The sequence below is a fragment of the Salmo trutta genome, unplaced genomic scaffold (assembly GCF_901001165.1).
Source record: "Salmo trutta unplaced genomic scaffold, fSalTru1.1, whole genome shotgun sequence".
NCBI lineage: Eukaryota > Metazoa > Chordata > Actinopteri > Salmoniformes > Salmonidae > Salmo > Salmo trutta.
The window spans coordinates 24,649-39,130 of record NW_021823178.1 but is presented as its reverse complement, the minus strand read 5'-3'; the positions used below and the strand labels follow the sequence as shown (position 1 = coordinate 39,130).

The 14,482-nt window shown below is 43.0% G+C and overlaps 1 protein-coding gene, 1 long non-coding RNA gene and 3 other non-coding genes across 7 annotated transcripts; 4 read left to right on the top strand and 1 right to left on the bottom strand.

The window, feature by feature from the left end:
• Window positions 1–417: 417 nt before the first annotated feature.
• Window positions 418–9,916, bottom strand: LOC115189518 (protein kinase C and casein kinase substrate in neurons protein 3). 3 transcript variants are annotated; one of them, XR_003876930.1, is made up of 10 exons: window positions 9,124–9,341; window positions 5,118–5,185; window positions 2,906–3,062; window positions 2,546–2,781; window positions 2,186–2,341; window positions 1,913–2,088; window positions 1,437–1,557; window positions 1,085–1,132; window positions 693–772; window positions 418–569 (listed from the first exon to the last, which is right to left on the bottom strand). XR_003876930.1 is itself a non-coding variant. In XM_029748139.1 (10 exons), exons 2-10 carry the CDS (start codon window positions 5,175–5,177, stop codon window positions 460–462), a joined length of 1,176 nt encoding a protein of 391 aa, XP_029603999.1. In that variant the 5' UTR covers window positions 5,178–5,185; window positions 9,578–9,916; the 3' UTR covers window positions 418–459. The 3 variants fall into 3 exon arrangements, 2 of the variants coding, with proteins under 2 accessions (XP_029603999.1, XP_029603998.1); XM_029748139.1 differs by lacking the exon at window positions 9,124–9,341 and adding an exon at window positions 9,578–9,916 and having other exon boundaries at window positions 1,053–1,132; XM_029748138.1 differs by having other exon boundaries at window positions 1,053–1,132.
• Window positions 9,917–11,353: 1,437 nt separating this feature from the next.
• On the top strand, window positions 11,354–12,814 carry LOC115189520 (uncharacterized). Its single transcript, XR_003876931.1, has 4 exons — window positions 11,354–11,426; window positions 11,976–12,004; window positions 12,190–12,223; window positions 12,445–12,814. It is a non-coding gene; the product is annotated as an uncharacterized LOC115189520 (long non-coding RNA).
• LOC115189525 (small nucleolar RNA SNORD88) lies at window positions 11,805–11,892 on the top strand. Its single transcript, XR_003876934.1, has one exon. It is a non-coding gene; the product is annotated as a small nucleolar RNA SNORD88 (small nucleolar RNA).
• LOC115189524 (small nucleolar RNA SNORD88) lies at window positions 12,034–12,121 on the top strand. The gene has a single exon (XR_003876933.1). It is a non-coding gene; the product is annotated as a small nucleolar RNA SNORD88 (small nucleolar RNA).
• Window positions 12,274–12,361, top strand: LOC115189522 (small nucleolar RNA SNORD88). Its single transcript, XR_003876932.1, has one exon. It is a non-coding gene; the product is annotated as a small nucleolar RNA SNORD88 (small nucleolar RNA).
• Window positions 12,815–14,482: the final 1,668 nt, after the last annotated feature.

Sequence of the window (14,482 nt, the reverse complement as noted above, 5' to 3'; positions counted from 1 at the left end):
ACATTTTCCAACATATTTTAAAGAAAAGAAAACCAGGATATTTAATGCCGTGTAGGTATGCCAAAAGTTCATTCAGAGCTATCATATCCCCATAGTGTATTCTCTTTGGATGAAAGCTTTCCTGCAGATAGCATGGGCACTTTTTTCATTTATTATTATTTATTTATTCATAAAAAATGTTTTACCTTTATTTAACTAGGCAAGTCAGTTAAGAACAAATTCTTATTTACAATGACGGCCTACCCCGGCCAAACCCTAACCCGGACGACGCTGGGCCAATTTTGCGCCGCCCTGTGGGACTCCCAATCACATCCGGATGTGATGCAGCCTGGATTCATTAAGGAACAGTACACAGTAAACATCAGCTGAGGATCATTTCAGGATCATTTTGTTTCTTATCAAAATGAGTCACTTTCATTTTCATTCTATCTATTTATTTTTACAAACATAGTGGTGTAACTACACCGTCTCTACATAGTTGGCTGGGTAGAGTCCCTCTCTCCCTCCATCCTTCATCCCTCTACACCAGCCCTGGTCATCCTCATCCTCAGTCTTCAGAAACTCCTCACCTGGAGGGGAGAGGTGGAGGATGGTCATTATATATCATTCAGTAACAGAGTACCACAGACTCTCTCTCTCTCTCTCTCTCTCTCTCTCTCACTCACACAGACAAGTACAGCGTGAAGGCCTACCTGCTTTAAAGGAGAGCTCATCTGTCTCCTGTCCGTCATAGTCATAGAGAGCCCTGACCTTAACTCCTCCGATCATTACACTGAGAGAGAGAGAGAGAGAGAGAGAGTGTGTAAATCAACCATACACTAACCCTGACTACAAGCAATTAACACATCAGTCAGTATCTGAACTATATGATTCATCATAATGAGATGGGAAGTGAGTACTACATGTCTCCTGTATCTTACTAAGACTGTAACGTAAATTCCTCTAACTACTTACATTTACATTTAAGTCATTTAGCAGACACTTCACATCACTGAGATAGAGTTGTACTGTAGGAGGAATCAATAAAGACAGACAGGTGGAGACATGTTTACCTCCTCTCTATGGTGCCTTGCTGTGACTCTACCTCTTTCTCTTTCTTCCCTTTTTTGCTATTCTTTTCAGGCGTCCACTCCTGAAAGAGACGTTTCATTAGACCCCATTGTACAACAAGGCAGACCGGTCCAGTATATTAGCCTCCAGAGACTGTAATACTGGTCACATTGTTGTTATACTCAGTATGTTGGACCATGTGCTACTGTTATACAGTCTGCTGCATTAGCTTGTAACGCTGTTCACTACATTAGACTAACTCTGACAATAACACAGGGCCGAAGTCTACATCAATCCATATTACAGTACACTATATTAGGCCCCATTAACTTCCATTAGCCCGCTGTGTCTGTGTGTGTGAGTGTGTATATGTGTGTTTGTTGCACCTGGAACTGAGGCCAGTCGGTGGGCATGCCCGGTCCGTGGGTGTTCTTCCACCAGCGCAGGTCGTCCTGCTCATTGATGGCCATGAGAGTGTTGTGGAGCTCATTATACACAGCCTTCACACTGGGAGAGAGGAGGAGAGAGGGGGAGGGAGAGAGAGGGGGGAGGGAGAGAGGGGGAGGGAGGGAGAGGAGGAGGGGGAGGGAGAGAAGGAGAGAAGGAGGGAGAAGGAGAGAGGGGGAGGGAGAGAGGGGGAGAAGGAGAGTGAGGGAGGGAGAGAGGGGGGGGGGAGAAGGAGAGAGAGAGAGGGAGAGAGAGGGGAAGGGAGAGAGACAGAGGGGAGGGAGAGAGGGGGGATGATAGAATGGGGCGTGACAGAAATGGAGTGTGAGAGACGAGATAAAGACATTTACACAACTACAACAAACACACCCACACACACCATCCTAGTAACAGACTGGCTGCAGGTGTAGCCTACCTCTCGTTGTTGGTGACGTCCAGGTGTCTGTGGACGGACAGGAAGGCCTGTTTGAGGAAGCTGATCCTCTTCCTCTCCTCCTCCTGTGATTGGTCAAAAATACACTCCATCTCCTCCATGTAGCGAGGGGCATAGCGGGTCACCTCCTCCAGAACCTTCTCATAGTGGGCTCGCACCTGGGGGTGTCGCATTGGAGGGAGAGTTACACATTATTACAAACACAGACTCACACATTCACTCCTCTCCTTCATTCTCTTACTGTCTATCACTTACTTTCTCCGTCTCCTGCTGAGCCAGCTCTCTTTCCTCCTGAATCTTCCTCTGTTTCTCGATGGCCACGTCAGGGTTGCCCTTGGCGTGGACCTCCCGGTCCCTGGCAGTCTGCTCCTTACGCTGCACTTTATGGAAGGCACTCCTGGCTTTGTCCAGCTGAGGAGGGGCATAACGTAACGCTGACATATTAGTGACTCAATGAAGACTCCCATACAAACCCCTACAAGTCATTTACCTCCGCCCTACCCTATAGAAAGGTATGATCTTTGAGTCTGGGAATATCTCAGTAGGGATTGTCCATTCAAAGTGGTGATTCATAGTGTCTTAGAGAGACCTCTCTTTGATCTACAGTATTCTAACCTTCTTCAGCCGTTTGGCCCAGGGCTTCTGAGCACGTGCGAAGCCAGTCCCAAAGTCCTGGGACTCCTTGAAGCCTCCAAAGAGCTTCTTATGGAAGCTCTCTTTCTGCCAGGTCCTGACCCGGTCCCCGTCCTCCGAAACCAGGGAGCGACACACGGACGAGTGCAGTGCGGCGAGACGGTCGGCGGAGGAGAGGAAACACTGCCACGCCTGCATGAGGGATCCATATAGCGGGCCTGTAGAGGGAGGAGAGCAGAGAGAGGGATGAAGAGAGAGAGAGAGAGAGAGAGTGGATGGGTATACAGTATCAACAGGGAACATAGTGAGCAAACAGTAAATCTCTTCAGCTGCAGTACTCACTGGAGTCCACCAGGGGCTTCCACTTGTTGCTCCACTCGCTGAGCTGCTGAGCGTACTGCCTCTCCACACGGGCTCTCTCCTGGAAGCACAGCACGATGTCATTACACGCCTGGAAGGCATCCTCCGTGCGCTTCACCGTGCGCTGGTAGTTCCCAGGCTAGGGGGAGGACAGAGAGAGCGAGAGGGAGGGAGGGAGGGAGGGGGGAATAGAGAGGGTGAACAAGGACGAAGAGGGGGAGGGAAAAGTTTGAGATTGGACGTACAGTAGTAATGTAGCAATGGATATTAACACGAATAGTGAAGTTCCTTTCAGTTAAAAAACTATTTTACTGTTTCCTCTCTACACTCTCGACACCGTGACCTGTAACCTGTTCTCATCCTAATGCCGATCTGTTTTCCTTTAGACAAGTCATTTTAATGTTTTGAGGTTTCTGTAAAAGCCTAATGAAGGCACCATGGGGTGTGGCTGGTGAAAACAGGCCCATAGACAGGCCAGTAAAAGGACAGATGAAAAGGGAGTGATGGAGTAACAGAGGGCAATGACATTACCAGAGTTGTGTTTGTGGATGTGGAGTTTGGAAAACGCTCCATTATTTTCCTGGCTCTATTTTCACCCCTCTGTTTCAGTTTGATCACTTTTATTCATATTCTCTCTCTCTCTCTCTCTCTCTCTCTCGCTCTCTTTCACTCTCTTTTTCTCATACGTACACACACCTTGGCACATTTCCAAACAATATCTATGTAATTGTCTCTCCTTTAGGTCATCCTCTTCCCGTTCCCTCCCTCTCTCTTTGTGTATGTTGTGGTTTCTACTGACTCTGAGAATTAAGTGAAAACAGCTGAGGAATCTTGCCCAAAGCCAACAGCTCTGCTCCAGAACTAGCCGCAGCCATCCAATCACAAAGGCCGAGACAGCTACTACAACTGAGCCTGCACAACACTACAGTATATCACAGAAAACAAGTCATCAGAGATCCGACATGGTTCTCTGTAACAAATCACATTTCATGTACATACCAACACAGTAGAGCAATCAAATGGCTGCATAGTTGTGTACATAACAGGCAGAACTAGAACAATGTGAAATGCTGGGGAAACAACAAAGTGAACCTATAAACTCAAATCAATCAGACAGTACAGTGGACTGTCACTCTAGTGATGGCTATTCTACACACTCTACAGAACTTAACTAGTAACAACTATGACAACACAACCATTATACTCCATAATAAGAGCCAGAGCACATATTCAACCCAACACTTCACAATGACAGGCAGCAGCCAGAAGAGGAGGGCCAGAGAACAGCACTAAGAGGAACTGGGCTGGAAACACATCCAACACAACAGGAGGCAGCCCAAATTACAGAGAGAGAGGGGAGATGAAAGTGGGGCAATGACCAGGAGGCCAGCAAACAGGAAGAGAAGAAGCAGACACTGGTCAGTCGGATGGAGCTGCAACTAGCCAATTGGTGGAGCATAGAAGCCAAACCAACCTATGCTATAGCCATAGCACATTTATCAGCCTATCATGATATGAGCATTATGGAGGATGGTTAAAAACAAATATATTTTTCATTTGAGAAACATATTGGCTATCTGCTCCCTCTATGGACCCCAATAGACATTTATATTTATCAGTATTATTATTGTTTAGTTTTTTTGTTTCATTCACACCTGCACTGTTGGAGCTCGGAGCTTAAGTACTTCACTGTACACTGCAACTAAATACAAATCTTAAGCATCCAACAACCCATATGTAAAATGTATGGACGCATGACTGTAAGTTGGTTTGGATAAAATCGTCTGCTAAATGGCATATATGATGTATTATTAAGTTGTCATAATCCATTTCAGAGTTGTTTATTAACAGTAATACCGTTGTAATGATTAGGATACGTCTGTAAAGAGGTGGGTGAATGATGGATGATGTCCCAGCTAAAAGGGAAGCAGAACTTCATTTATCTGAAGCTAAACAACATATAGCCAGCCTAGTGTGATAGAGAGACCTTGTACACACTGACCTATGAGCAGCAATACTGTTTTGTCTGTCAAGGGAATCTCTTGTACAAGGTTATCAAGACATCCTGAGGCTAAGTGCTGCTGTGTTTTCCTGTCTGTTTCTTCCCCCTCTCTACGTCTTTCTCCATCTCTCTCACTCCATCTCTCTGTGCACACACACACGCACACACACACACGCACACACACACACTCACCATCCAGAAGCTCTGTTTGGTGGCATCTTCAGTGGCAACCTCAGGAGGGAGAGTCGACATCCTGTCCACTGAAACAGAAAAATATATAGTGAAATCATTTATGTCCTTCAACATTCTGTGCACCTCTCAACATAGATTTACACCACCCAGGGGGTCAGTTGAATACAATGATGGAAATCCATGAAGACCAGTTTGGTTTAGAAAGTCGGAGATAAATATTTTCCTACACAGTAAAGTTTATTCAAGAGATTGTTACATGTATAAATAAAACTGGACAGATAAGAAGATACACTGTAAAGGCGTTGCTGTGAATTTGACAGTAACTTACAGGCAGCTCAGTCATAAGTAAAATTCTGTGTTTCATATTGTAGTATACCTACTGTAATATAAATACGATATCAAAGCAAGTACACTTCAACTGTGAATGAATGAAATTCACTGAGGGGTGGGGTTTATATTTCACAGTATTGTTCTGTAATTACAAGGGATTGGTGCAAGCAGGTTGGCTGCTGCAGTATGCAAAGTGTTTACACATATTTCTGGTGTTTTATATCACATGCACTTCCGGAGGCCTTAACAAAGGCTTCCAAACTGTCACGTCCTGACCATAGTAAGTTGTTATTTTCTATGGTAGAGTGGTCAGGGCGTGACAGGGGGTGTTGATCTGTTTTTGTATGTCTATGTTCAGGTTCTAGTTGTTGTATTTGTATGTGGGTTGTTGTTTGGCATGACCTCCAATTAGAGGTAACTGGTTGTCGTTGTCTCTAATTGGAGGCCATACTTAAGTTGATGTTTGTCCCACCTGTCCTTGTGGGTGATTATCTTTTGAGTAGTGTGTTGTCCTCTCTGCGTCACGGTTTGTTGTTTTCCTATTTTTCAAGTTATTTCTGTATTGCATTAAGTTTCACGTTTAAATATGTGGAACTACGAAAACGCTGCATCTTGGTCCGCTCCTTCGAACAGACGTGACACAAACTGGCTGCAACCACAGAGCAAAACAGACCAAGGACATGGCAAAATGCTAAAGGTTTAACCTTTTACTGCAGTGGGCTAAATCAGGGTCACACATGGTAGTCTTAAACAAATGTACGTTGAAACAAAAGTATAACCTCACACACGGTTATGGGCTTAATAACAAGAAGAAACCTGTACAATTGTCACGGGTGTCGTAGGGGAAAGACCAAGACCAAGACGCAGCGGGAAAATATATACTCATCTTTTTATTTTGTGAAGAAGGGGAAACACAATAAACGTATACAAAAACGAACTGGACCGTCTTGTCAGGCACACAGCTAAACAAGCACAATCTCCCACCAACTAACAGGTGAAAACAGGCGACCTAAATATGACTTTCAATCAGCAACAACGATGTACAGCTGTTCCTGATTGAGAGCCACACCAAGCCAACACAGAAATACAACACTAGACCAGCCCCCTAGAAATACAATACAAGAACATACCCAACAACCCGGAACACCTAAATCAAACACCCCATCTTACATAAATACATCTCATAAACCCCAACCACTTAAATCAAATACCCTTTCTACATAGATACACCACTAAACCCAGAAACACTCTACACAAAATAACCCTTTATATAAACACATAACCAAAAACATGTACAACAAATACCCTCTGCCACGTCCTGACCAAACTACAATAACAAATAGGCCCTTTACTGGTCAGGACGTGACAACAATGTCAGATAATGGAAATGTTTAAAAAGTAAATCACAGAAGACTGAAATATAACAAAACTGTTTGACATAGAAACACCATATTTTCATAGCTTTTTTCAAAAATGTTCTTGATAAATTAGCATATTATTAAAAAAATATTCATAACATTTCACCCACAAGGCCAAAGGGAGCACTTTGGTCATTGACTGCAGGAAAGGGCTACAACTTGCTGCCACTCCAATCTGTCCCCTATACATTTTAAATTGATGAAGCACTGTAACCACATACGAGTTCAATTGGTACAGCATTCTCACTCACGGGTGCAACAAATATAGCATCTTACAAGGCATGCCTCAATATGTGGTAATGAGCCAGAAACAACAATACCGTGCACCCACTAGTGGTCATAAGGTTTTTGGTGCTCTAAAGATACGGTATGGTACTGTACTCTGTGGTTTGGAATTACAATATCATTAGAAATACAGCAATTATTTCCCCGCCCACAAATTTGTTGTTGTTGATAATACCCCAAATTACCGTATAAATTACAGTTTTCCGTTACAGTGTAGAATTGGACAAATGTGTTGCATAAGCAAAGTATAATTTCTACAGTGTACAGGGTAGACTGATAACTAGCAGTAGGTGAGAGGGAGTTATTCTGGCGTGGTACAGTATCAGTATAATACAGTAAAACAGATACTCACACGCCTGGCATTTAAGGCCCTGAGTCTACCAGCAAGGATGGAATGCCCTCTCCCACAATTCCCAGCTTTGAAACTTGAGCCATCCCAAAATAAACAGGGGGTAAAGGTCACCCCACTGTCCCCGTCTTCCTACTCTCTCCCTCTCTGTGTCTCTGCTGATGGGCTTGGCTTCCCCTCTCGCCCTAGAGAAAACATTAAAACATAGACACACATGCAATACGCACACAACACACACAAACTCACATGCTCCTAAATCTACAGACACGCACTCAGACAGACAGTGCCGGTTCCAGCGAATAAGAGGTTTCTTAGGGCCCTCGACCGCTAGCGGGCACGACCCCAAAAAATAGAATTGTCTAAACCTACTATAGAGAGTAAGAATACACCAGGTACAATTTCTAAATGCGGTTGTACATCAGCAGTTTTTCTGCTGCAGAGGAGGCTTGTGGGAGGAGCTATAGGAGGACGTCCTCCTACAATGAGCCCGTCCTCCTATAGCTTCTCCCACCAGCCTCCACTGTTCTCTTGTTATGTCAGTCACTGATAGTCACTCAATTAGCCATGACAGCTAACAATTTGTTTAATAGGTAGTTAGTCTAGCCAGCTATCTAAACACGTAGGGCAAGTATCCAGGGGCCCTAAACTCCAGGGGGCCCCCATTGATTTTGTTAGTCATTCTCATTAAGATATCATATTAACATGGCATACGTCATTACAAAATGTGTAGAATTGCAGGAAATTAGCTTTAAAACTGCAAAACAAATCCCCAAAAGGCTAGACTCACATGCTCAGTGACACAAATATAAACTAGAGACAGACCCACATGATCCCAAACAGCTTACAATAAAACCTCTCTCAAGGCATTTTACAGAGAATGTAACGAAACCCACTCTGTCACAAGACTAATCTTTCTCTGCCTGTTTTCCAGATATCTCTATCTCTCCCACCCTCAGTCAGACCAACTATCAGATCCAGTGATTCTTCTGTATCTGCCTCTATTCATGGGTTATCACATGATTCTCCATCTCCACTGAGGGCCTGTGATGAAAGTGTGGATCCTTTCTGTCTCTCGCTCGCTCTGTCTGCCTGCCTGTCTGTCTGTCTGTCTGTCTGTCTGTCTGTCTGTCTGTCTGTCTGTCTGTCTGTCTGTCTGTCTGTCTGTCTGTCTGTCTGTCTGTCTGTCTGTCTGCAGGAAGATGACACAACCCACAGGGTATTTTGTTCCCTATCACTACAGGAGGCCAGATATATAATTAATAATTTCCTTCTTAACCTTTGACCCCTCTTCCTGTTCCCTCACTGAATCCTCTCCCTCTGGGCAGGGCTAAAGCATGCCGGGAATGTTTTAAAATGTAACCTTTATTTTATTCAACCTTTATTTTAGCTTGAGGAAGACCACGAGGAAGAACACGATGAAGAACTATCAATAGTTGCCTTCTCTGTTGATAATCTCTGAGAATGAGAGGTATCCCTTCATTCCTTCGAGATGGACTGCTAAATCCATATATCCTCTGCGACTGCTAAACCAATGATTCGTTTTTCTAGTGAAGGACACCGATCAGTACAGATAGTGATAAGAGCATACCAAATCAAGGTATTATTTCAATAATATCTCACTTACCATCTACTGGCATAGATTTGAGTTGATCACAGACCATGCAAAAAAATCTGAAATTCCTGTGTGCTGTCCAAGTCAAACTATTAGAAATCTCTGGAGGAGTCCAACATTTTTGAAATAGCCTACGCCAAGAGAAAGCAGAAAGGGTAAATCTTCTGAAACTTATTGAAATGCTGAAGCCTGGCACATACTCCCACTGCCAACTCTCTCACCCCCTGTCTACCCTCTCTTCCCCCACCACAGTACCCATCACCCCCACTGGCATACACTCTCTCTCCTCCCCCTGTCCCCCGTTTTGGCTGTCACACATAACTCAGTACATACACCCACGCCTAGAGGAAATATATAGCAACATATGAATGCATACTACAAAAATAGACTTGTACAGTGAACTATCAGTGTATCAGGTCTTAATGAAGTTTGAATTCAGCCAGAGAAATCTGGAAAAGTTTCTTACCTCTCACTCGTTCACCGCTGCTGGTGGCCTCACTGTTTTAACTTGCTCTTCTTTTCTAGGTTAAGTTTCTCTCCACCCTCCTCTCTCTCTCCCCTTCTGTCTCTCCCCTTAAGCCTGCTCAGTTTTTCCCGTAGTTCTCTCCTCTCTCTTCCACTCCTTTTACCGTGCTTTTGCTCCCTCTTCTTCCCTTTCTTTGGCACACTGTCAGTGTCGGATGAGTTGGCTGTCTTTTTCCCCTCTCTCCTCCCTCACCCGCTTTCTCCGTTCCCTCTCTCTCTTCAAAACAGCTGCAGAAAACTAATTCTCTGTCTCTCTGTACCACACCACTGGACAGCACCCCTCCCACTTATGCTCGCTTTCCCTCTTTCTCTTTCTCCCTCTCTCTCTCACTCTTACCCTTGCTCTACCACTCTCCATTGAGTGTTAATGAAGTGTGCAGTGTTTTTAGCTTTTAGTGTGTATGTGTGCCTGTGGTCTGTAGTAGCAACCTTTGACTAGGACTGTTACAGAGCACTGTATATGTGTGCTATATAGAGCCTAAGGTTTTGTCATATAACTGTATGTTGTTAAATACCACTACACAAGCCACAGAATCACATATTATATAGTCAAAGATAAGAAGAACAAAATTCCACCCCCTTACACGTCCCCCTTGCCTCTCCTCTATACATTCCCCAAGGGTGTTTGGGGGTCTGCCACAGCTGGTGAGGACATCCAGTGCTTGTGTGTGTGTGAGAGAGAGAGAGAGAGAGAGAGAGAGAGAGAGAGAGAGAGAGAGAGAGAGAGAGAGAGAGAGAGAGAGAGAGAGAGAGAGAGAGAGAGAGAGAGAGAGAGAGAGAGAGAGAGAGAGAGAGAGAGAGAGAGAGAGAGAGAATGTGTGTTTTACTTTAAAGCTGGGGATCTCTGGAGATTAATAGGGGGCCATATTACCAACAGCAGTCATTCACATACCTTATGATCTCACGCCTAATGCTATGCTACACTTCTCTGCTCTGCCTTGCCAGGACTTGTCGTGACTCTGCAATGCAGGCGTGGCATTCAAGCTCATGTTATTGTCATGGTACTTTGACTGAATTTGAATTTAAACAGTTTTGTATTACTATGTTTAACACTTGTTGCTCATCCCAAATGATTCTGAACCTAAAACATTGGGCTGTCATTGAGGGGAAATACAGTATTATCAATCCACACATTATCTTCCCTGTGGCTCCGTTGGTAGAGTTGGTAGAGCATGGTGTTTGCAACGCCAGCATGGTGTGTGCAACGTCAGGGTTGTGGGTTCGATTCCCACGGGGGGCCAGTACAAAAAGAAAAATGCATGAAATGAAATGTATGCATTCACTACTGTAAGTCGCTCTGGATAAGAGCGTCTGCTAAATGACTCAAATGTAAATGTAAAAATTATGGTTACAAAACTAGAACCACTCACACAAAGTTACCATTATACTGTGTATTATACTGAAGTGTATTATACTGTGTATTATACTGAAGTGTATAATGGTAACTCTGGCAATAGAGTATCCTGATCACATGTTATTTTTACAAATGAATCATGTATGCTTTCACATGTATGGCCTCTCCAATGGTTATCTTATCCAAGACAAAATGTCGCAAGTAGTTAACAAATGAAATATGCATATAATACACGTTAAATACATTTTATTTCATAGTTCGACTTCAAGTTGTTAATTCTAAACAAGGTGATTGTTTTTACTTACGGCGCCTACGATAGGCAGCAAAAGAAATGGGGTCCTATTCTTTGGTCCTCCCAGAAATGACATATAAAAGCGGCCATTTTGGTGGGTCAGCCTTTTCCTAGGGTTAGATTGGAGGGTCAGCACGTGGCTTGGTGAGTGTGAAGTTGGACATTTTCGTCTTATTCGAATTAAACGATTTAGCTAAATAGTTCCTTTCCTCAGCAGTCATGTTTTATTTAGTTAGACAGTAAACGAATTCCCTCGATGTGGCTAGCTAACGTTAGCAGCTTGCTAGCAAAGTATGCTCATTGTAGAACGTCTGCAGGAAGCTCGTGTTGGTAGTTAGCTATAGTTACTTAAACGTTTGTATGAAACTTTCAATTTATAATTTTGACTTGAGGCAAATCGAGTATTTGGCAAATATATCTCGTTTTGATTTAGCCTATACCCAAGAAGGTAAACCTTTCTATGGACACTGCTTAGCTAGCAAGTTACTTGGGGCATTGCGGTGTCTGGTACGTTGTCTGAAACGTCTCCTATGATGTTTTGCACTGGGCTCTGAAATTATGTGGCGATAAAGTGCTCTCTGGCTCTGACAGGCCCGAGTCTGAGGATGCTCGCGTCTACTGTAGTTAGTCTTGTCTGCTTGATTGTCCGTTGCAGATATTGTCCTTATGGTAGTCTTTTTCTATTGTCCAAAGGTTACGAGGCTGTCAGAACAATCCACAAGGTGAGTCTGGTTTTCTTTCATATGTACTTTGTTTCCTATGATGTTTTGCACTGGGCTCTGAGTTTCTGTGGCGATGAAGTGCTCTCTGGCTCTGACAGGCCAGAGTCTGAGGATAATGTTAGTCTGAGTCTTGTAGATTTTTAATGTTTATTGATTATTGTCCTAATGGAACTTATTTTCCCCAGAGGTGACAATGCTAAGTCGATACCAAACTACAAGGTGAGCTTTAAGTACTAATGACTAGCAAATGTAATCTTTGTTTAAATGTCTTTCTCCTGTGATGTTTTGCACTGGGCTCTGAATATCTGTGGCGATAAAGTGCTCTCTGGCTCTGACAGGCTTGAGTCTGAGGAGACTGATGATAATTAATCCCATAGGATCCTTGTGTAGGTTGTGATGTAATTATTTTCAGACAGTTTTCTATCACTTTTTTCATGCAGATCTTGGACCGCCACAGAAGATGTGGCGACTGCAGACTGTTAACATGGGGTGAGATCTTTAGGGCCCTGTGTTTTGCACAAGAGGCACTGTTTTACCTGTATTTCCAGCGTTATCCAGCTGGTGTCACTTCAGTCCCTTTTTTTGTTTCAATCAACGAGCTCACCAATTTATCAAAGCATTAAGGATTATTTCCCCAACATGACCAAGATTGGGAAACAATATCCCTTTTCCTAATAATTCTGTAAATGTGGGAAGTGTTAATACAAGGGCTGACTCATCAATGGAAATGTGCTGACCTAAGTGAGATGATTTTTTATTTATGTTCCTGATTGTTATTTAAGGCTGAAACATTAAAATATTTTGATCAGATACTCTGGGTCATGTCCTTTCTAGCTTTACTGGTGAGCTCCCCCCAGGAGATGTGTTTGACGCAAATGGTCAATTTATTTGTACATGGAATAAATGACCACTCAATTTTATTTCTGCATCTTTATTATAATTCTAATTGATTAATCTTAACATTTGACATTCATATATTTATGTTTATATGAATGTGCATATGTATATCACATTCTGTAAGTTACTGTTCATCTGCTCATACTTCTCATCAGTTTAAAATATTCTCTTAAACAAAATGGTGCTTTCTATACAGCCAGATCCTTCCACCTGACAGTGTAATTATACACCTCTTGAATCCCGCTATGAGATGGTGGTGAAAAACACTGCAAAACAAGTTTGTCACTGCCACATTTACCCAACACAAGTAAATGGTAAGGTTGTCATAGCAGCAGGAACAGGCATTCATACCTTGATATTCTAAGGAATGTGATAATGAACCCATTGCATAATGCAGTGACTGTAAACCAGCTGAACAGTACATAGTCTCTCACAGTGCAGCAGCTGTGTAGGGGGCTTTCTGCAGGGAGTTGATGCCCGGAGGACATGCACAACAGAGGTCTTCCATAGGGAATGGAGCGAGGGATATAGAAAGCACTTCAGTTAAATAATGTTGTACCTTCATTTGAAACATCATTTGGAAGACAGATTCTTTAGAACTTCAGGGTTAGATTTTTTTACATCTTAAACCATAATTGGGATGAGCATTATTTTCATCGTCCTTATTGCTAGATCACCTGCATTAGGAAAACCTTGCTCACCAGCATCATTCCCCATCCTGAACTCTGCTCATGTAAGGCTGTCTACACGGGCAGCCCAATTCTGATATTCTTTCCACTAATTGGTCATTTGACAAATCAGATTTTTTTCAGATCTGTCAAAAGACAACTGAATTACTGAATTGTTCTGCCTGTGTAAACAGCTTAAGTGTGTCGTGTGTGTGTGTGTGTGTGTGTGGGCATAAGGACAAGGATCTGAAGGCCTCACATTCCTCCAGATTGGAGGGAGATGGAAAGCACTCATGTATGTAACCTGCCAATACCCACCCACTGCTGGGGGATGTGTGTTTTAGGACTCAAATGTGGTGTTTAGTAGTAAATAGAGATAATGGAAGAGCCCTTATTTGATTTTAGTGATGAAAAGAAATGTAGAACTGATCACAGATAAAGCAGAAAGCACCCAATCCAACTAAATGCAAGGTGAAAATAGGTCAATAGTATAATTCCTGTGAAAATGACAAATCAGTGGTATTTAACCTTTCCTTGCTCAGGGACCCCCTCCCAGGGACCCCATCATACATAAGACATTTTTAACGTCTTCTCATCAGGTGATTGGCAATGGAAAGGTGAAGTAATCAACATTTAAAAATGGATTTGGTAGATAAGTCTATTTTTGAACTCCCTACATAATTGGAAGAGGAAGTGTAAACTAACACAGCCTATTAGCTAGAAAGGTCAATTAAACTATCACTAAGAACAACTGTTTAGCTGGTTAAACAAAAGTTTGCCATGTGTTGCCGAAAATGTATGTCCAAGTCAAGAAAGCTTTCCAGCAGCACTCGCCACACTGGAAACTTATACACGTGTTATACAGGCTGTTTCAAAGCCTGTCAGACTCTTGTGTCATTATTGGCTTCAATTA